Source organism: Aquarana catesbeiana, linkage group LG03 (genome assembly GCF_042186555.1).
Source record: "Aquarana catesbeiana isolate 2022-GZ linkage group LG03, ASM4218655v1, whole genome shotgun sequence".
NCBI classification, from domain to species: Eukaryota; Metazoa; Chordata; class Amphibia; order Anura; family Ranidae; genus Aquarana; species Aquarana catesbeiana.
The window spans coordinates 642540559-642564487 of NC_133326.1; the positions used below are offsets into that span (position 1 = coordinate 642540559).

Consider the following 23929-nt stretch of genomic DNA (forward strand, 5'->3'; position numbering starts at 1 on the left):
CCTAATCCCAGAGTGGGATCAAGAGGTTGGCAGTGAGCCGGCTATGTAGTTTAGTTATGCCAGGATTTTGGACTGTTTACTTGTTTTGCTGAAGTAAGCTCTATTGTTTGTTTTTTCCAAAATAAAAGAATATTGCTTTTACCAATTAGGCTGGCTGTCACTCCCAAGCTACCCATATCACACAATTTTTTAAATTTTTTTATACCGTAATTGTATTTGACAACTACAGTATTAAAGGATAAGTTCACCTTTGTAAAAAAAATATCAAATGCACATCTTTTGCAGGTAAAAAAAATAAATAAAAATAAAATGCATTATTTTTTTTTACTAGGAACTTTTAAATCATTGCACCCGTGATATGCCATCTGCAGGCCTAATGCTTTTTTTTTTTTTTTTTTTTTGGGGACGACTTCAGCCTGCTTGTGACTGCTATGTTTTAGCCGACCTAATAATCATATGATCAGGAAACACTCTGGTTCCCAAACATTAGGGGGAATCAGAGCTGTCAGTGACAGCCGGGTCTGACAACCAATAGTCAAGCACAGTGTCAACTGCTGTCAAAGGGGAAACATGGATTAAAAAAAAGGGGCAAGGAGCAAGACAACATTATTGCTCAGACTGGGGATATGAAGTGGTTAGAGTAAACCCCAAGCATTTGCTAAAAAAAAAAAGTTGCAATACAAAAATGGTTTGACCTGCCAAAAAGGTTTGTATTTTATGTACTACAATGCTGCCAGAGAGCACAGCCAAGTACTGGATTCTCTCTTCAGACTACACTGCTGTAATGCAGACTGATTTGGGACAAACCCCAAAATGTGACTGGATAATGAAGAAGCACTGGTGTGGTCACCACTCTGACCTACCCTCTTGCTCAGCAGATGGAAAGCAGCAAAGGCTTGCATGACTCAGATTACTATCCCACCCAGTCCAAATGCTGTTGGGAAGTGGATTGAAGGAGATAGATCGATAGATAGTACACCCCTCAAATTTTTGTAAATATTTTATTATATCTTTTCATGTGAAAACACTGAAGAAATGATACTTTGCTACAATGTAAAGTAGTGAGTGTACAGCTTGTATAACAGTGTAAATTTGCTGTCCCCTCAAAATAACTCAACACACACCCATTAATGTCTAAACCGCTGGCAACAAAATTGAGTACACCCCTAAGTGAAAATGTCCAAATTGGGCCCAATTAGCCATTTTCCCTCCCCGGTGTCATGTGACTCCTCAGTGTTACAAGGTCTCAGGTGTGAATGAGGAGCAGGTGTGTTAAATTTGGTATTTACGCTCTCACTCTCTCATACTGGTCACTGGAAGTTCAACATGACACCTCATGGCAAAGAACTCTCTGTGGATCTGAAAAAAAGAATTGTTGCGCTACATAAAGATGGCCTAGGCTATAAGAAGATTGCCAAGACCCTGAAACTGAGCTGCCGAACGGTGGTCAAGTCCATACAGCAGTTTAACAGGACAGGTTCCACTCAGAACAGGCCTCGCCATGGTCGACCAAGTAAGTTGAGTGCACGTGCTCAGCGTCATATCCAGAGGTTGTCTTTGGGAAATAGACATATGAGTGCTGCCAGCATTGCTGCAGAGGTTGAAGGGGTGGGGGGGTTAGCCTGTCAGTGCTCAGACCATACGCAGCACACTGCATCAAATTGGTCTGCATGACTGTCGTCCCAGAAGAAAACCTCTTCTAAAGATGAGGCACAAGAAAGCCCGCAAACAGTTTGCTGAAGACAAGCAGACTAAGGGCATGGATTACTGGAACCATGTCCTGTGGTCTAATGATACCAAGATAAACTTATTTAGTTTGGATGGTGTCAAGTGTGTGTGGCACTAACCAGGTGAGGAGTACAAAGACAAGTGTGTTTTGCCTACAGTCAAGCATGGTGGTGGGAGTGTCATGGTCTGGGGCTGCATGAGTGCTGCCGGCACTGGGGAGCTACAGTTCATTGAGGGAACCATCAATGCCGACATGTACTGTGACATACTGAAGCAGAGCATGATCCCCTCCCTTCGGAGACTGGGCCGCAGGGCAGTACTCCAACATGATAATGACCCCAAACGCACCTCCAAGACGACCACTGCCTTGCTAAAGAAGCTGAGGGTAAAGGTGATGGACTGGCCAAGCATATCTCCAGACCTAGACCCTATTGAGCATCTGTGGGGCATCCTCAAAAGGTAAGGTAGAGGAGCGCAAGGTCTCAAACATCCACCAGCTCCGTGATGTCCTCATGGAGGAGTGGAAGAGGACTCCAGTGGCAACCTGTGAAGCTCTGGTGAACTCCATGCCCAAGAGGGTTAAGGCAGTGCTGGAAAATAATGGTGGCCACACAAAATATTGACACTTTGGACCCAATTTGGACATTTTCACTTAGGGGTGTACTCACTTTTGTTGCCAGCGGTTTAGACATTAATGGCTGTGTGTGGAGTTATTTTGAGGGGACAGCAAATTTACACTGTTATACAAGCTGTACACTCACTACTTTACATTGTAACAAAGTGTCATTTCTTCAGTGTTGTCATGAAAAGATATAATAAAATATTAACAAAAATGTGAGGGGTGTGCTCACTTTTTTTTTTTATACAAACACACACACACACTTTAGTATTATATATTTTTTAAATGACACTATATTAAAATACATAACTGCAATTTTATATCTTCCTGGAGTTCAGCTTTAAGCTGGAGTTCAGAATATCCTCTGTGCTCCCAAGATTACTTACTCTCTGACTCCCGCACACAGACTCCATGGACAAACACCAGGTGGATATGAGACACTTGGCTCATTAGACTTGCAGTCTCGAAGAAAGCCTAAGGAGCAAGATCGAGAGAAGACCGATATTAAATCTGATCGCCAAAAGTGTTCCAACATTTCCGTTCAGCAGAAGTTGATCTAAATTTAGACTTCTGTTGGACAGGGATGGTCACACTTGGATCGAAATTTGGACGATAGCTGCTGAAGCGGCCAAATTTCGATCCATCTATGGCCAGCTTTAGCCTGTGCAGACAGAGGCTGTATGAATACAGCAACTAGGATGAAAGAGGATTATTGTAAGGCAAGGTTAATGTGCGGTGGGTGGAAGAGGGAAATGATGAGTAAGAAAAAAAAAAAAAAAGCAGACAGGAGAACATAAAGGCAGAAATAGAACAGTGTGGTCACATTAGGAGACATGCAGACAGGACGTAATGTAAATGGGAAATACTACATGAAACTGCTCACCAGCGCTATGTCTTGGTGACTGGGGTCCAGCACTTTCAGGACCACTCGTAAATCCCGCGAGTTGTTGTTCAGCTCACTGGACTCAAATTCCGACTCCTCGTCTACACCGCCACTCACCATCAGAACCCCCTCATAAATATTTGTGCGAGTGCCTTGACCCAAATGGGCTTTCTGTGCAAAGAAAAACATTTCTTTAATAAGCAAATCATTTCAGAAAATACGTTTCTCTATTAAAGAACAAAACAGAACAAATAAATTAGACCAAAACATCTGCGAACAGTTAACCTATATAGGCAAGTTTGCAGACAGCTGACCATTACACCTGTATGACATTTTTGGACATGCCTTTTAAAAAAAAACATGGGCAATATTAGGAAGTTTACCCCTCCTTTGATGCTATAATAGCATCTACTCCTCTGGGAAGGTTTTCCACAAGATTTTGGAGAGTATCTGTAGGAATGTGTGCCCAATAAGCCAAAGAGCATCTGTGAGGTCAGCTACTGGTGTTGAATGAGGAGATCTGGCTTGAGAGTGGCATTCAAAGGGTAAAGATGAGGACTCTGCACACCACTCAAGCGCCTCCAAGTAACGCCTCAAACCAGGTCTTTATGAAGCCGGCATTGTGCAGAGGCACAGGTATGCTGAAAAGGTAAGGTCTGCCCCAAAGTGATGTCACAAGGGTGGAGTGCAAAGATGTATATGTATTCTGTAGCATTAACAGTACACTGCACTGGAAACTTCTGATCTCAGTCATCTGAGTGTCCTTTCGCCAAGTAGCTTGATTGACAGCTCTTCATAAATTTTTGTCACTATAGGATATGTCTAGCTTCTAAAACAAAGCAGATATGGAGGCTTAAACCTGTAAAGGCACAGTCAGTGTCCAGTAGAGTAATACAACCTGCTGTGTTCAAGGACAAAGAATGGAAGAACTGTGTAACTACAGATGTTGGGCCTTGGGTTTAAAGCCAGCCATACATGGATCAAATCTTGGCCGGTTCAGCAGGGACTGGCCGAGATTCGATCCATTTATGCATAGGCTGGTTGCACTGAAAATCAATACATCGATCGACTTTCGTACAATCAGCCTGTCGGATTTTTCACATGAGAGCACTGCCGGCAGTGATTATTATTTTACAGGATATATATGGCGCCGACAGTTTGCCCAGCACTTTACAACATGAGGGCAGACAGTACAGTTACAATTCAATTCAATTTAATTTAAAGCGGGGGTCCAACTATCATTTTTTTTTTTTTTTTTAGTTCATTCACAAACTTTTCTTCTCAGCATTACATACTCACATATTGTGTGTAATATGTCCGCCTGTGTCAGATTTAGTCGGAAAGAATAACTTATATTATTCACTGCAGGCGGTTTCCATCTTCATTGTGGGCATTTGAAGCCCACAAGCATTTATTTCCTGGATGTGGTGAATGCTGTGCTCCCAGCATTCACTGCTCGTTCCCGCACATGCTCAGTGGCATCCTGGGAAGCCTGAGACTAGCTCCCAGGATTCTGTGCGGAGTCTGGGAGAGGCTAGAAACACGCCTACTCCCACGGGAGGAGAACCAGGAAGTGCAAAGAAGAATAGAAAAATAAAAGGTAATTACGGCGATTTAAATTTTTTTAAACGGCATGTCAGCATCTAGGCAAGGAAGAGAATACATACAGATACTGTTCAAAATTTGGATGGAACCCCGCTTTAATACAGGAGGAATTAGAGGCCCTGCTCGTTAGAGCTTAGTGATCATTGTGATCTGCCAGCAGGGAAGGCTCCATGCCGACAGAACACATTAGTACAGCAGGAGGGATTCCCCCATCAACACTGACTCTGTTGATGGTGGAATCAAGCAATTTTCTTTCCATCCACCTGTGATTGAAGAAAAGAAAAAAATTATAATCTATGGCTTGCATGGTTATAAAGGGTCAAGGTTTTTTTCTACCCTTAAAAAACCTGTGTGCATCAGCTCCCCTAGCCCCCCTTATACTTACCCAAGCCCCTCTCGATCCAACGATGTGCACGAGAACAGTGCCTCTCCCATGTCTTTCTCCTCATTGGCTAAGACGGCAACAGGGGCCGTTGGCTTCTGCTGTCAATCACAGCCAATGAGGAAAAAGCAGAGACAAGGCAGAGTCATGCTCCGTGTGTGTGTGTGAATGGACACACAGAGCAGCGGCTCAGGAGCGAGCCTGCTCGGGTGCCCCCATAGCAAGCTGCTTGCTATGGGGGCACTTGGCAGGAGAGAGGAGCCAGGAGCGCTCGCGGGGGACCCGAGAAGAGGAGGATCGGGGCTGTGCTCTGCAAAACCACTACACAGAGCAATAAGTATAACATGTTTGTTATATATATAAAAAAAAAAAAAAAAAAAAAAACTGACTTTAATATCACTTTGAATCCCAGCCGATTAAAACAATAGTAAGAGGAGGAACCAATTTCAACGCTATCCTTTATTGACAGATCTCACAAAGGAACAATGAACACAAACCTGTGAGATTTCATGTTTGCGGATCTGGTGGAAGCTCAGCTGGCTCAAGTTGAGGTTTCGTGATACTGCATTCTCTTTGCTGTTCCTCTCCTTCCGGCAGATCGTTAGGTTGGAAACTTCTGCAAACGGGATCAAATATTCAGTAGCTTATATTTAGTAATGTGCAAAACTTTGATTTATTAGGAGTCAAAAATGGCACTTTGAACAAATATTTGTATGGCTTTATGTCACGACAGTGCCAAAATGTGGCACAGATAAGCAGGATCCAGAAATTAAAAAATCTTGCAGTTCTTTGTGACAGCTTTAGAGGTGCACTTGGTCCCTTTACAGATGTATGTTGAGCAATTAAAGGGGATTTTCTACTTGTGATGACATTACTGATAACACACAATCTTTTTCTTTTAGCACTTCCTTCTCTACTCTTCACACCATGTACTGATATCAATGTCTATATATATGTTCTATATACGGTATGTTCCCTGTGACCTACCTGCGCAAAGCAATGAAAACACAAGATGAACACAGAACAGGAATCTTTTCATTCAACAGTTTTTGAAGAACAAATCTGTTAAAGAGTTTTCTGAAACTGGAAAATCCCTGAAAAGAATGTCCGCACAGTTTAGGAAAAATCCTGCTTTCACTTTAACAACCACCAGCTTACATTGTACTTTTTTTTGTAGTGTACACAACAACCAAAGCCCATCTTTCATATGGCAGAATCTGCTGTGGGCTCTAAAAAAACAAAAAAACAGTTCCTCCATCAAATTCATATAAATATATCATCTCTCCAGGGTTCAGTCCGTACTAGCAGACAGTTTTTGCACAATCAGACAAAAAAGGTACAGTGGGTATAGAAAAGAAGTCGCCCCCCTTTAACCTGTTGCCGACCGCCCCATGTACATTTGCAGGGCGGTGGCTCATCTGTGCAGATTCACATACAGGTACATGATCCTGTACTTCCGGGTCTGGGGTACGCACCCGCGACTGGACACAGCGGGAGCCAATTAGCGGGTCCGGTGGTTGCGTTGTCCGCCAGGACCCGGCGATCGTTCGAGGCACAGGCAGAACGGCGATTTGTAAACAAGCCAGAAACACGGATCTCTGCCTTCCCACAGTACAAACACCCCCCCCAGTTAGAAAGCACTCCCTAGGAACACATTTAACCCTTTGATCGCCCTTGTTAACCCCTTCCCTGACAGTGTCATTAGTACAGTGACCGTGTATATTTTTTTTAGCACTGATTACTGTATTAGCGTCACTGATCCCCAAAAAGTGTCAAAAGTGTCCGATGCAATATCGCAGTCCTGCTTTAAGCCGCTGATCGCGCCATTACTAGTAAAAATTAAAAAAAAATTCCAAATATATACTTTTGCGCAAACCAGTATACGCTTATTGGGATTTTTTTTTTACCGAAAATGTAGCAGAATACATATTGGCCTAAACTGATGAAGAAATGTGATTTTTTTTTTTTTTTAAGTATTGTATACATTTTATAGCAGAAAGTACAAAATATTTTTTTTTTTTCCTTGTCAAAAGAAGTTTATTGAGTATACAATGTTATAAAGATACATAAAGTAAGTTTACAAGGATCTATAAAGTAAGCTCATTGTTTTACAGTAGGGTTTATATAGGTAAATATCATGAAATTTCAAATATTAAACATTGGGTTCACGTAAACCTAAATTAAAGATATATATCATTTCCTTAGTTACTTTTGTAGGTATTTAAATGATTTATACCTACTATACATATTGTTTACAAGTAGAGTGTATATAGGTCAAATAAATTCTGATAATGAGCTTTAATCGTAAGGTGGAGAAAAGGAAAGAGAATTTTTTTTTTTTTTTCAAACTTGTCGGTCTTTTTTTGTTTATAGCACAAAAAATAAAAACCACAGACGTGATCAAATACCACCAAAAGAAAGCTCCATTTGTGGGGGGAAACAAAAGGACATAAATGTTATTTGGGTACAGCGTCGAATGACTGCTCAATTGTCAGTTAAAGTAACGCAGTGCCGTATCATAAATAATGGCCTGGTCAGGAAGGAGGGTAAACCTTTCCGGAGCTGAAGTGGATAAAATAATCACATTTTGTTGCTTTTCAGCCTGAAATAAAGAATTTATTTATCCAGCTGTATTCACTCAGTGTGTAAACTGTTACAAGTTGCACTGAGTAAATACAGCTGGATAAAACAAAAACTGTGTGTCTTCATTTAAGGCTGCAAAGCAACAAAATGTGATTTTAAAGGGGTTGATTTTTTTTCTATACCCACTGTAATGTTTATAAGGATCCCACAGACATTTCAGGCAAAGGCTCATGGAAAGAAACACGGTTTGGAGAGGCTAAAAAAATAAAAAAAAAATAAAAAAACTTTTCAGATCGCAAATAAATTTTCCCCATGATATGCTGGTGTCAGGGGTGGTGGTTTTAAAACACATCTCCATGCTGTCCCATAGGTTTAAACATGAAGAGTTGTCAGCACACTTGCCTTGTTACATAGCGGTCCTGGGTTAATCAGAATCAATGAACATTATCTACATACTGATTGTATGTTTTACTGTGTGTATGTGTGCTTCTGCCATTCTAGTTTTGGCCAGACAAAAACAAACTAGTACTTTCACCCAACTTTCTCACATGCACATCTGTAGAACGGTCACAAGGGCATTACACAACAAGATCGCATAGGGAAAGAAATTGAACTCTGTGGATTTACATATTCCTGCAGAATCGGTCAGCATCCAAAATAACTAAAACAATCCTGTTCAGCAAATTATTTTTTTGTGTACTACTGACCACTAAGACAAGCCGATTGAATTATGCATGGCTGGAGATGCCAGTTAGGAGTTGGAAATCAAATCAAAGCCTTGTGCTTGGGATTAGGACGCTCTTCGGAATCACAGAACAGGTCTGGCTAAATAGAAAAATGACCTACAGTGAACCTGTGCTGACTGCTGACTGATCTTAGGCAGTAATAGGGTGCTGTGCAAGTTAAATGCATGACAGGTTCTCTTCAAACTGCACTGCACTGCATATATTTTACAAAAAAAAAAAAATAAATAAAATTTAAAATGGCCATTAATATTTAAATAGTGAAACAGTACAGCAAGTTCCAGCATTGTTACCTCCAGATTTGGGTAGGATACATTGCTTGACATGGAAGGTCTCCATTCCGGACCTCAGTGTGCAGCCTCGTAGGTTCTCCGTCAACTCCTTAACACTGAGGAAGCCTCGATCCCACTGCTCCAGTGTGTACAATTCCCCCTCTTTATCTATTCTGAATTGCCTGTAGCTGAATATTTTACCCTGAGAAACAACAAAAACACAAATATACATGTTCATCGGGTTGAGACTCACACATTTCAGTGGTTTGGATCCAGAAAGAAAAAAGCCCACTTTGTCACTATATGACCCCTACCAATCATTGCCCATCAGTGGGGAAATTTCTTTTTAGTAAATCAGCAAAATGTTAGCGTTAACACATTTTACACAGAATATCTGCCTGTTCATATAATGGGTGAGAGACATTTTACCCTACATAATAAAAGGGGAGACTAACATTTGTAGGTAAAGTTGATCCAGGGAATAGCTGATTGCCTCTCGGGGGATCAGGAAGGAATTTTTTTCTGTTTTTTTTTTTGCCTTCCTCTGGATCAACTGTGGGTATAGGATTGTGTATATGAGATTGTATGGACTTGTGTCTTTTTTCAAGCTAACTATGTAACCCTCCACAGCCAAGTCTACAATGCTGACCATCTATGATGCAAGTAAATTTCTACATAATGTCTACAGATTACAAAGATGTATAACTATGCTAGATCCTCCCAGAAGCTGTACTATGCATTCTATTAAAAAGTATCCTGTTCGCTTTGTATTGATTCCTTTGTGTGAAATCCCTGGTGTTCCCACCAGTCCCTCTGCTTTCCTAATAAAAACTGATCACACTAGGTATGAGAGCACAGCGTTGTTTGGCTGTGACTCCATCTGCTTTCCAATGATCAGACTGGTGCTAGACAAGACACCCCCCCCCCCCAACCATTCACTGAGACGTTCAGTGTACTGCCGTTTCTTGGTCCCTAGCTCTCTAAGCTCCTTGTGCACCTGAAAACAAATATGTGCTCACTTATAAAAAAGGAAAAGAAAAAAAAAAAAAGGTATTTATAATGGTTTTTATCTGTATACACAATTGTTCTGGCTATTTAGATTTTAAATGAAAAGGGTTGTTTTACAAGGTGAAGGTTCACATATACTTTAAATCACAGATGCTCAACCTGTGGCCCTTCAGCTGCTGTGGAACTACAAGTCTCATCATGCCTCTGCCTTTGGGAGTCATGCTTGTAATGGTCAGCCTTGCAATGCCTCATGAAACTTGTAGTTCTGCAAAAGCTGGTGGACCACAGGTTGAGCACCCATGCTTTAAATAGTTCTGGTTAGTATAGGCCTTCTCTGAGGCCGGGTTCACACTATATGCGGAGCAGCTCGCAGCAGGGGGTCCGGTGCAACCCTGTTCTCCGTTTCAGCGGCGAATCAGGTCTGAATTTTCGCCTGAATTCTGAGCCAAAGACGCACAGAACCCTTCTGCAGTGCGCTTTGTGGCCACCCCGGAGATGTGTGAACCGGTTCCACTGAGAGCCAGTCACAGCCTCCTGTCATGCAAACCCACATCCAATTCGCACAAGTGTGAACCCAGCCTGAAGCAGCTCACAGAAAAAAACAAAAAAATTATATTGAAGTCCTTATTATAAAAAATTGAATCGCGCTAAAGAGGATTAGCGACCATGCGTATGGTCACCAAACCAAATATTGAAAATTAGGTGAAAATCCCTATTTGTGAATTAAACATGAAAATTCAAAGTATACTAACAAAATAATGTTCCATCAAATATACAATGATATAGATAGAGATATATATATATATATATATATATATATATATATATATATATATATATATATATATATATATAAGTAGATCACCCAAGTGATGAAAGAAATAAAAACTCAAAAAAATTCCAAAGAATCAGAATCAATTAAACTCACATGCTAGTAGACAATAGTAGGCGCTTAATGTGGTCTGGAGTGCCGGCCGGAAGCTCACAGACAGCCCGTCCTACTGGTATCAACAGCGGCAGTGGGAGGTGACGCAAACACGTCGCTCCGCCGTTCGCGGCGTTTCGTGATAGAGTCACTTCGTCCAGGGGCCCCTGGACGACGTGACTCTATCACGGAATGCCACGTAGGGCAGATCGACGTGTTTGCGTCACCTCCCACTGCCGCTGTTGATACCAGTAGGACGGGCTGTCTGTGAGCTTCCGGCCGGCACTCCAGACCACATTAAGCGCCTACTATTGTCTACTAGCATGTGAGTTTAATTCTTTTATTTACTTTAATAAAGTCAACGATTTTACACTATTTGGAGCCTTTCTATTTTTCATGCCATATTCGTATTGCTGTGGGCTGATATCCGAGTACCTGTCAGTGTGAACACCTCTAATACGGTACCAAGGTCCCTGATGTTTCATCCTAGTATAAGGCTTCTGGTCCATTGGTCGTGATCCGAATCAACATTGACAAACAGCTCTCTCTGATCCTCTGTAACGGGAGATCATGAGTTTCTGGTAAGCGGCCAGTCTTATTCATGGTGGTGGAACAAGTACTTTGCCCTCTTACAGCAAGATTGTATGTCCATCTGATTCTTTGGAATTTTTTTGAGTTTTTATTTCTTTCATCACTTGGGTTATCTACTCACTTTGTTGTATATGGACTTTTGTATATATATATCATTGTATATTTGATGGAACATTATTTTGTTAGTATGTTTTGAATTTTCATGTTTAATACACAAATAGGGATTTTCACCTAATTTTCAATATTTGGTTTGGTGACCATACGCATGGTCGCTAATCCTCTTTAGCGCGATTAAATTTTTTTTCCCCATTTGATTTTTACTGTGTTTGTGTTACATAGAAGAATCGCAGCTTTATTTGATATTGTTTTGTTCACTTCACCGGTGCGCAGTTTCTTTTTTCTTTTTTTCTTATTATAAAAAACTTTAAGAAAAACTACAGCTCTAGGAGCGAGATCAAAACGCCTACCATTGACACCCAGAAAGAAAGGCAATTGAACCCAGCGACCTCCAATACTGTGACCAGGGTCCAGTAAACACCATAACAAGACCACCACCAAAAACCTCAAGGTGAAAACTCACCAGATTGTACGACCTTGCAAAACAAAAGTGGTCAAGACATATTTACATGGTCAATATAACCACATCCTGAATCATGCTCATTCCAAAAGAGTGGAAGGTGCTCCCCATCACAATATACCATGAAAAGAAGAAGCTCTAATGGTGAATTACTCTTTTATTAAAATGTTTAAAAACCAACAGCAATAAAAAAAAAAATGCTGCCGGAACACATGTGACATCAGCATGCTCTAGTTCTGCGACCACATAAACGCATACTGACCTCTTTTATGCTGCAAGGTCCTAAAATTAAAATGTGTGATCTGGTGATATTATTGCTTTAGTACTGCCTAATAAGACTGTACTAAATAAAAAATAAGCATACAAATGCAAGCAATTAGCATTTCTAGCAGAGGAGCCAACGGAATGCCCTTACCAAAATCACACATATCAAATCTGGATGGTAAAGACATCCCACCAGTACAACCCCTGGCAAAAAGTATGGAATCGCCACTTTTGGATAATGTTCATTCAAATGTGTAAATAGAAAAAAAAAAAAAAAAAAAAAACTAAAATCACAGACATGCCTCAAAACTATTTTCATTTAACATTCCAACCTTCTGGCTTTAAGAAACTCTTATAAAAAGAAAACTAAACTAGTCAGTTGACACTGTTTCAAGCAGAGGAAAAAAAAAAAAAAAAAAAAATATGGAGTCACTCAATTCTGAGAAAAATATTATGGTATCGCCATGTACTTTGCAGTTCTAAAAAAAAAAAAAAAAAAATCATCAGCATCAGATTACATCCTGAAAAATTATAGATCACCAAGCATCCTTTCAATTGATGGAAAAAGAAAAAAAGTGTCCAACATCTCAATATAAACTTGTGCATTTAGGCTACCTTCACACTGGGGCGGCGGATGCTTTACCACCGTTCTAGCGGCGCTCTTCAGCCCCTAGCGGGCCGTTTTTAACCCCCACTAGCGGCCGAAGAAAGGGTTAAAAGCGCCCATGTTGTGGCGCTGCCAAAGCGTTTTGCAGGTGCCTCGGCAGAGCTGCCCATTCATTTCAATGGGCAGGGCGTTTTTGGAGCGGTGTGTACAGCGCACCGCCCCATTGTGAAAGCACTCGGGTTTTCACACTGGGGGGGCATAAGAGGTGCTTTTCAGGCGCTATTTTTAACACCAAATGCCTGAAAAGCACCTCAGTGTGAAAGGGGTCTTAATGAAGATTTAATGACTCATCTCCCCCTTACCTTTCCCTGACATGCAACCCCATATCATCAACGATTGTGGAAATTTGCATGTTTTCTTCAGGCAGTCGTCTTCAATCATTCCATTGGAACGGTACCAAACAAAAGTTCCAGCATCATCACCCTGCCCAATACAGACTGGTGATTCATCACTGAATATCACTTCCATCCAGTCATCCACAGTCCATGATTGCTTTTCTTTAGCACACTGTGACCTTGTTTTTTTTCTGTTTAGGTGTTAATGATGGTTTTCGTTTGGCTTTTCAGTGTGCAAATCCCATTTCCTTTGGTCGATGTCTTACAGTTCGGTCACAGACATTGACTTCAGTTTCTAACCATTTGTTCCTCATTTGTTTTGTTTTGCATTTTCTGTTTTCAAGGCATATTGCTTTAAGTTTTCTATCTTGACACTTTGATGTCTTCCTTGGTCTACCAGTACGCTTAACTTTAACAACCTTCCCATTTGATTTGTACTAATGAAAACCATCATTAACACCTTAACAGAAAAAAAAAAAAAAAACAAGGTCACAGTGTGCTAAAGAAAAGCAATCATGGACTGTGGATGACTGGATGGAAGTGATATTCAGTGATGAATCACCAATCAGCATTGGGCAGGCTGATGATGCTGGAACTTTTGTTTGGTACCGTTCCAATGGAATGTATGAAGACGACTGCCTGAAGAAAACATGCAAATTTCCACAATCATTGATATGGGGTTGCAAGTCAGGTAAAGGTAAGGGGGAGATGACCGTCATTAAATCTTCAATAAATGCACAAATTTATATTGAGATTTTGGACACTTTTCTTTTTCCATCAATTGAATGGATGTTTGGCGATATCATTTTTCAGGATGTAATCTGATGCTGAGGTTTGTTTCAGTCTGACACACCGCTACACCGATCTCGGCAAAGAGCCTCCGGCGGAGGCTCTTTACCACGTGATCAGCCGTGTCCAATCACGGCTGATCATGATGTAAACAGGAAGAGCCAGTGATCGGCTTTTCCTCACTCGCGTCTGACAGACGCGAGTAGAGGAGAGCCAATCGGCAGTTCTCCTGACGGAGGGGTCTGCGCTGATTGTTTATCAGCGCAGTCCCCCCTCGGATGCCCACACCAGACCACCAAGGAAGCCGCTAGGACCACCAGGGAAGCTCCTAACATGTGGATGGCCAGGTACATCCCCCATGGCCATCAACATGTGAAAATCAATGCCCAACATATGCCAATCAGTGCCCACAAATGGGCACTGACTGGCACCTCTATGGCACAATAAAAATTAGTGATGCCCAGCAATGCCACCCATCAGTGTCATCATTGCCACCCATCAGTGTTCATCAGTGCCGCCTACGAGTGCCCATCAGTGCCCATCATTGTAGAAGAAAACATATTTATTTACAAAAAATTTTAACAAAACAAAGAAAAACTTTTTTTCTCTAAATTTTCGGTCTTTTTTTTTTGTTGCGCAAAAAATTAAAAAAAAAAAAAAAAAAAAAAAAAAAAATAATTCGCAGAAGTGATCAAGTACCACCAAAAGAAAGCTCTATTTGTGGGAACAAAGCTGAAAATCGGCTTGGGCAGGAAGGTGTATAAGTGCCTGATATTGAAGTGGTTAATGTTGCTGTAAAACCCTAGCTCTAATTTAGGGAGTTCTTTTTCTGCTTTTCTCATAGATTTATCCAACAAACTTGATTCTTTTCATTGTTCAAAGGACTCTGGACTGCCTGCCATGATACACCAGCAAACAGCCCTTTTGCTATGCATCTCCTGCATTAAACTGAGTTGTCTATTGCATATACAATGGTCTTTCCATTCCTCGTGCTAGTGACGGGTCTGCGATCTCTGAAGTGACTTTAACAGATCACTGTGCTCTTAGACTCTAATTCTATCACATATGAAAATACAGGTAAAAGTAGTGGCAGTCAGGATGTAGCGGATACTGATAGTTTTTTAAAACATGGTTTTAAGTCCTCATAGATTCACACAAAATGTAAAGCCCAGATCCAAAAAATGTGAAGTCTCCTTTGCAGTAGGGCTGCCTCCACACTGCAAGGATAAATTGCTATTTTTTTTCTAGGGGAGAGTAAAAGCACTTTTTCATTCTTGATCCTCTGCTCCCCCAGCAGATGGTGCTCCCAACGCTCTGGTTGTGGACTGTTCTTCTGTGTCATTGTGTAGAATGAGGACTTTAGACCGCTGGAGCATGGGGGAGACGATGCAGAGGGAACCCTTGAAGCAGCTCGGAGGAGCAGAGGATTGGAAAAATAAATCTACTTTACAAGTCCCCATACACCTAAAAGATCAATCATCCCTTGCAGTGCAGTCACGGACCCATTTTCAAGTTTTCCCCAGAGTTGGGCTTCAAAAAAAAAAAAATACATATATATGCTGGATCACAAACCTGGTTTGATCCTTTCACCGTCATGATAAGCCTGTTGAAGTTAAATGCACTCCATCGAATGACGTACAAACCGTCCACCTGCTCCTCTCGTTTCAGCTTCTGGACAACATATTGCTCCCTGTGTAATAAATCAGAGATTTTAATGTATATCCAAATTCACTTTGTCATTTAGGTTTAGAGTAGGAAATGGTTCAAATCCTCCCAACAGGTTTTCTTTTTCCCCATGTGTGCCACTCAGGAGATTTTTCTCCTATTTTTAGCCGTCATTGGAATAGGCATCCCCATTGCTTCGATTCCTGTTCCAATGACAGCACAAAATGTTATATTTTTACCCGATTTCCATCCGAATGACAGCGGTTTTTAGGGAAGACAGAGAGGAGTTTTACATACTATATATTAAACCTAATGACACCATCACTGGGTCTCTGTGCTTCTTTATGCGATGCGGGCAGATCATGGCTGGTGATCTGATCATAGGTTCAATTGGGTGCTGTACGTAGCTTCCTGGAGATATCACAGCACCCTGCCTCAGTACTCCCTTTAAGAGCCTTCAGCTTCGGTGCAAGCAGTGGGCTGGTTCTTGAGAGGCGTTATGCAAAAATCAAATGCCTCAATTGGTAGATGTTAGCCTGGAAAAGTGAGGATTCCTAGACAAACTGCATTTGTATGCAGATCTCAATAGGTAATGACCACTTGTGATGCTGAGCCTCCATGGTTGAAAGAACTGAAATCCAGTGAATAAAAAGGGGTGGGCCAGGGACACTCAGACTGGGGAGCAAAGGGTAAGATGGCGCTGAATGTTCTACAGCAAGAAAATAAGGCGAGCTCTCTGACTTGCTGCAGCTTTTAATACACACTGAGAAGTTCACACTAAATTCAGAGTAAGCAATTTCATTACAGGAGAGGAGCCTGTACAACTGGGCAATACTTATGCTGGGCACACATGGGCTGAATATTGGCCAGTTCAACAGAAACCCAGCTGACATTTGGCCAGTGTGTACAGCAGCTTGTCCAACAGAAGCCGATCCAACGATCGGCTTTTGTCGAATGGTCAGGCTGGAAAACCAGCATCCGATCAGAGTGTTCTGGTGGGCAGTTCCCCTGTCAGAATACAATAGCACAGTGGGGCGATCGCCACACTAATATGGATTGTGTTAGTACGGCAATCGTTTTTTCTTTTCCGCTCATCCCGCTGGGTTAAACTAAAGAAGACTATGTGTGTACCAGGCTTAAAGTTCAGCTTTAATTATATATTCTAGTTCCACTGCATTGACATGAGTGACTCAATATACATAAGCCCAGAATTGCATGTGGCACTTTCATTCACCTGCATAATTTGGCATTGTATCAAATCCTTTCACCAAAGATTTTAATACATCAATATGCTGAATTTAATGCAGTGTGCAACTTTATGTAAAAGTCAATTTACAAAGATGACTACCTTTCGGCTGCATGAATAGTCAGATTTTATTACTCATCCATAGCAGAGACAGGAAAAATAAAGCCAAAATAGCAATGTATCAATGGAGGCTTAAATGTTATTCATATGTGGGGAAAAAAAAAAAAAAAAAAATTAAAAAGGAACGCCAAGAAAAGGCTAGTAGTTAGTACAAAAATCCTATTTTTCTCATCAACTGAGGAACACAGAAGTCTTTAACCTTTGGGATTTTCAAAAACAACCCAACTGAGGGGTGGGCAGTGAAGCAAACAATCCTTAACAGGCACAAGATAAAACAAAAAGGGAACACAAAGAGCTGCCTGGGGGACCTTATGCCCAAAGCTAGCATCAGAGTATTCTGAAACATCCATCTGATAGAACTTAGTGAACAGAGGAGAGCCTTGAAAATCTTGAAAGCAGTTGCTCAATGCTAAAAAAAGCCCAAAAAGTGCTCACAGATCTAAAAGTGCACCTTGATGGGAAATAAGTGAAACCCAATCTTTGAGACCATAAGCTTAGATGGTATGTCTTAGTTACCTTGAGATGGTGAAAAAAGGTACACCCTTGACATCCTTGACAAAAAAGGGAGTTAGTCTTTCTAAAAGCAGCAGTCGCTGGGAGACAGCTCAAACCATACAGTCCAAACCACATCCAGAAAATGGAGGGAATTTTCATTTTGATGAACCACAGCCAAACAGAGGATAGGACAACAATGTCCTAGTTGAGGTGAGAAACAGATACTACCTTGGGCATATAAGGCATTCTGGACATCAACACCGCCATGTCCCTTTTCATGACCAAAAAGGGGTTCTGTGGCCGCCAGTTCACACACCCACCTCGCAGAGGTATTGGCTACTATAAAAAGCACCTTGTGGGTGAGAGCAAGGAGAGAACTGTCTAATGGACCCAAATAATGGTTTCTGAAGAGAACCAGATTCATATGCCACAGTGTCACTCTGGACAGTTAGAGATGTCCCTCATCCACTGTTCCCTGGTGTAATTATCCCACAAGCTTGGGGGGGGGGGGGGGGGGATCTCAACATTGAAGACAAGGGAGTAGAGAAATGAAAGGATTTCTTGACAGTCAGGGTGGGAGAGGTCTTGGCAGTCTGCTTCTTCTGCTGAGATAGATGGGTGTTCTTGCCACCAGCAGCATCCTTGATAATGCTTTCAATGGTCAGTCTGAGCGAACACTTCTTGCACAAAAGGTTGTGCAGTCCAGCACTTTAGCCAAAGTGCCCTATGCATATGTACCAACATGATGCACAAGCAAGAGAGGAGAAGTGGGAGGCTTTCAGCAAACCATCACAGCTAAAATGTCGTCCTATGGTCATCTGCTCCACTCATTCAACAAGCAAGGGAACAACCACAGAAGTGGTTAGATCCTATTTAAGGGATTTAGATCAGTCACACATGGTAGGACAAAGTAAAGTCATTGCCAGGTATGGATGTAGAGCAGGATCCATCAGCAAGAACAGAGCTTGGAAAATAATTTCCAACCACTTATCAGTTGGGTCATTAAAGCGTTTTTTTTTTTTTTTTTTTTTTACACCTGCAAGGGAAAAGGCATAATGAGCTAGTATGCACCGCATACTAGCTCATTATGAGATACTTACCTTAGAACGAGGCGCCGGCATCTCACCTGGTCCACGCCGAGGGAGCTGACATCTCCCCTCGGCGTGTCTTCTGGGTATCGCGGCTCCGGCGCTGTGAGTGGCCAGAGCCGCGATGTCGTCACTCCTGCGCACGCGCGTGGGAGACTTCTGCCCGGCAAGCTCCGGAGTTTGCCGGGCTGTCAGCCGAGAGTCCCCTGTGCGCATGCGCCGCTGCAGTCAGCGACTCATTGCGAGGGGAATATCTCCTAAACCTTACAGGTTTAGGAGATATTTTTTTTACCTACAGGTAAGCCTTATTATAGGCTTACCTGTAGGTAAAAGTTACAAATAAAAGGTATACAACCGCTTTAAAGACAAGAACATCCTTTACTAGTATAGTAGGTGCCTTTTAAGGCAGGACATGGCAAGATTCATAGTGAGAAAGGACCATTTCTGAACTAAATTCTCAAAAAATAAGCACTTGGTGCAAATAACTTTCAAACTCTATTGAAAAAACATCGGAAAAGCGTGTGCCAAGGTAAAAGCAATAGGCTGGTTCTGTAATTCCAGTGCTGCACACTACATCAATAGGAGTCTTTTTTATTTTAGGAGTAATATCAGTGGACAACAACTTCCCAGGGGGTAAGGTCATCAGTCAAGGATTTGCATGACTCAGAATCAGACAGTGTCTCATGAGTGAATCTTCAGAGATAGGGCAAGCGTTGGTGGCTCTGGACCCAGAAAGAACTTGGTAACTAAATTTCAACAGAATGGAGTCCGGAAAGCACTCCATGTGGAATTCAGTGCTTGAAAGTCATTTCCAGGATATCCCCACAATATCTAATCCAGCTAGGTCCTCATGCTGCATTCCAAAGGCCAGAAAGGGGACAGATAGCTGGAGGTTAAATGCTCAGAAATTCTCGACCGAAGAAAAAAAAAAAAAAAAGGGGGGGGAGGGGGGGGGAGTGCTATCAAAATAATATGTTACAACAGCTGAACTTTAGAGAAAAGACATCCCTCTTTATATATTGTGAACATACTGTAGGGGTCCATGAATCCCATTCGCTACGCTCATCACCAAACGTGGAGGTGCCACCTCATGACACAGGTAATGGTTTGAGTCTGTGGTGAGCCGGAAGTAACCATCCACCAGGGACACAAAGGACAAGGCTTCTTCATATGAAGGCAGAAGTATTTCCTGGAAAAAATTAAAAAAATTATAAACCACTAAAAATAAGAAGAAACCATGAAAAAAATAAAAAAAATAAAAAAGGGAGGGAAGGAAGGAAGGAAGGAAGGAAGGAAGGAAGGATAAAAATCTGAGAGAAAAAGACAGACAGAGACAAAGGGAAAGCGACAATAAGTAATTAAAAATGAGGTGTACTAAGTGATAAAGAATAGACCTGGACAAAAAGTAAAATTGACCATGTTGTAGCAAGGAAAAACACAAAGCAGCTGGGTGAGTGTATACTGCAAGAGGGCAAGACCAAGGGACAGTCCTAGACAGTATGTAAAACAAAAAAAATATTTGTGCTACAAACAGTGACAAGTAGTGTAAGGGACGTTGCAGGCTTCTGGCTGTCTGGTAACCTCTGAGCGCGGCTTTGGTTTTACACTAGAAAAGATTATTAGGCCAATGATATTGCGAATGGGGTAGTGCCACATCCAATATCAAATGAAAACAAGAAAAAATCCCCTATGTGGTGGACTTTTAAGGCACTATACTATTTCAAAGGATTTTAGTAAAATGTATCGATAGTTTAAAAAAAATTTTTTGGAATTTTTGAAACTATCAATACATTTTACTAAAATTCTTTGAAATAGTATAGTGCCTTAAAAGTCCACCACATAGGGGATTTTTTCTTGGTTTTACACTACAGCAGAGGTCTTGCCGCCACCAGTCGGGCGACTCTACATAATTTGTTGAATGCCTGCGTTTCCTGTGGGTGCAATTTTATTTTAATATCAATTATATTAAATCTACCGCAGTAAGCACTACGATTTGTATTTTTTTTTTTTTTTTTTTTTTTTAGCTAACTTGGAACTGGTGCTTGCTAAGTTTATTACCCCTGTTGGTGATCCATTTGGAGATGAATTCATCAATCTGTGGAAGTACCCATCTGTTTGCCTGAGCCATTATCATTATGCTAGTTTGGGCTTTGTAGGGTCACACTGAAAGGCAAGAGCACACCTAATTGGGAATTCGGTGAAGGTTTTACCACAACGTGTTTTCTGATGGAGTGTGGACATATCACAGTTTGATATGAACTTTTGTCACGGTTTTTCACGAATACATGCAACTATAATTGAATATTGATTTTCAATGATTATTTACTGGTAGTTGTAATTGGCACAGATTTTATATATTTGATCACTATAATTGATACAGGATTTCATGGGTTTATTTTTTATTTATTTCATTACTACTTTTAAAGATTTTGCACCATTTTCAACACAATCATTTTTATTCATTTTCATTTCATATTTTTCATTGATTTTATTGATTATTAACACTTGGGTTTGAGAACGCAACTTTACAGGTTTTGCAGTCCCAGACAGTGGGTCAAGGAGACACGGCAACAGCAAAGTAAAGGTCAGAAAAGCCTTGACAGAGAGCAAAGGGGAGATCTGCAGAGACACAGCAGAGAGCAAGGAAGAGGTCATAAGAGCCACAAAGAGCAAGGTAAAGTTCAGGAGAGCCATAGCAGAAGAAAGTTTGGAAGAGCTACAGCAGAGAGAAAGGACGAATTTGGGAAAGGTAAAGAAAGGTAAAGTTTGGGAAAGTCACGGCAAAAAGGAGAGGTTGAGAGAGAGGGCAAAGGAACTGTCTGGAGACCCATGACAAATAGAAAGGAAGAGATCAGAAGAGCTATGTCAGAGAGCCAGGGAGAGATTGGGAGAGCCACGGTAAAGAGCAAGAGGGGGCCAGAAGACCCATCACACAAAGTAAAGGAGAAATTGGGGAGAGCCACGTCAGACAACAAGGTAGAGGTCAGGAGAGTCATGGCAGAGAGCAAGGGAAAGGTTAAGAACAAGAACTCGGAAGAGCCACGACAAATAGCAAAGGAGAAGCCAGAAGAACTACATCAAAGAGCCAGTGAGAGGTCAGGAAAGTCATGGCAACAAAGGTTGGAAGACCCATCTCAGAGAGCAAAGGAGAAGTAGGGAGAGCCAAAGCACAGAGCAAGGGAGAGAGTACAAAATAAACCTAGAGAAATGAAGGAAAAAAAAAAAAAAGCTAGAAAATGAGGTAACAGACAACGTAGGATGTATATGATGTTTCATGCTCTCACCAGGCACTGGTTATTTTGACAGTTGATGCTGACTCTACTCTGGCTGACGACAATGTGAGTGATGTCCTGGAAGTCACAGAAGGGATTCCACTTGGGTGCACTGGGTTCTTCCCTAGTCACCGGCTTACCAGCCTTCTGTCCTTTACCTCGAGTCTTCTTACTGAAGTAACTTCTCTGACTGCTGCTTTCTAGCAGCTCCTAAATCACAAGAAACAACCGAGTTAATATTTCAGTATCGACAAACTGCATTAGGTGGTGTCATGCGAAATCAGGTCACTGTGCTAGCAGGCATCTTTTGCGACTGGTCACAAGAATGGACACTCATACATAAGGGCTATTGTCAGATGGTTTATTGAATTGATGAGTATACTGCGACCATGTGGCTTGCATCACAAGGACTTGTATGTAGAATACAGCTTGGACTCAGCAGTGCAACATAGATGACGTTGTGAAAAATTTTAGCCGAACACAAGAAAAGGGCCACTAGAGCTTCGTGCAGAAAGTAAAATTCAATCCAAAAGTAAATTCACCCCTTCACTATCTGACATGCTCTAGAGACAGGAAAGGGAGAATTTGCTTGCTATGGACAGCTAAGATACCGAACACTTATTTTAAGCGTTTTACCACGTCAATACTGGACACTCTCACTCCCTTCCTGCCCAGGCCAATTTTCATCTTTCAGCGCTGTCACACTTTGAAAGTCAACACTCTACCCAAATTCAATTTTTATTATTTTTTTTTCTTTTGGTGGTATTTAAATCACTTTTTTTGGTATATAAATGAAATAAATGATCATTTCTGTTAAAAAGGTTTACAAATAAATAATCTTTTTTCATAAAATTTAGCCCAAAATGTATTCTGCTACATTTCTTTGGTTAAAAATAACCCAAATCAGTGTATATTATTTAGTCTGTAGGAAAGTTAGAGAGTCTACAAACTATGGTATATACATTTGAAAATTGATCAGTCCTGATGTACGGACGGCTCATCTCATTTCTTGAGGCTCTAAAAATGCCAGGACAGTACAAATATCCCCCAAATGACCCTTTTCTGGACAGTCCAAGGTATTTCGTCAGAGGCATGGCAAGTTTTTTTAAGTTGTATTTTTTTTTCCCCATGCTGTGACCAGAGCAGTACAGTGTTACTATTGTGATACTGTACTACTCTGGGGAGGTGACTTTTTGTTTACAATATGATCACTGTTATAAACAATCATTTTTATGTATGGCATTTATTCATTCACAGTCATTTATTGACTAGTATTGCGATTAACTGCGATTGGCCACAGCTAATCACATGGTACAGAGGGGCTGCGATTGGCCATGTCTGTACCATGTGATTACTGTGACCAATCGCAGAGCTCATCACAAAAGTACACAAAGAATGGCTATAAATGAAAGTTATTGTGTACACGTCATGTGACTGCGGTAATTGCTCACAGCGGTCCCATACTACCTGAACCGGCATATCGATATGTCATACGCTGTGTGAACACAGTGGGTGACAGATCATCCCACAGCGTGGCCGCTAGGGTGTGTGCGCGAGGCAAGTGACTGGGAGGAGGTCATGTGATGTCCTCCTGGATCTAGGAAACACCTGGCTCAATTGACAATAGGCAATACAGGAAGTGATCCTCTCTTATTTACTCCCTTTTGGTCTGTTAAAAATTCCACTGAAAGAATTTTGTTATATATGCTTCAGAAGTGCAAAAAAAAAAAAAACAAAAACAAAAAAACATACAACACAAAACCATAGCGATCCTCCCAGAAATCCAATGAGATTCTTACTTCCTGTGTTCTGTCTCAATAAAATCCCAAGCAGCGTTGTCAGCCCTGTTGAGTTTATCACTGTGGACTACAAATTCCTTTCATACTGTTGAGGGTTACAAGACATCTTTCCTCTAAGCAACAGAGATAACGTTTCTGGGTGACAATGCTGCAGTCACCCCAGGACAGGAAGTGTGCTACTGGTGGGATCATCAGGTAAAAAGAAAAAAAAAAAAAAGAAAAAAAAAGGGAAAAAAAGCGAATGCAGCCACTACACCTAAAGAGGGTAATGTT

General features: G+C 41.3%; 1 protein-coding gene across 2 annotated transcripts in view; it reads right to left on the minus strand.

Moving 5' to 3' along the window:
• The window catches only part of TYK2 (tyrosine kinase 2), a 124075-nt gene that overhangs the window by 50599 nt on the left and 49547 nt on the right, over window positions 1-23929 (minus strand). For both annotated transcript variants that reach the window (XM_073622562.1, XM_073622561.1), the window contains exons 8-14: window positions 21870-22067; window positions 19617-19774; window positions 15544-15661; window positions 8837-9017; window positions 5715-5833; window positions 3231-3401; window positions 2734-2821 (exon numbers count right to left, since the gene is read on the minus strand). In XM_073622562.1, the coding sequence (XP_073478663.1) occupies window positions 2734-2821; window positions 3231-3401; window positions 5715-5833; window positions 8837-9017; window positions 15544-15661; window positions 19617-19774; window positions 21870-22067 (1033 nt within the window). The remainder of the gene's footprint in view (window positions 1-2733; window positions 2822-3230; window positions 3402-5714; window positions 5834-8836; window positions 9018-15543; window positions 15662-19616; window positions 19775-21869; window positions 22068-23929) is intronic.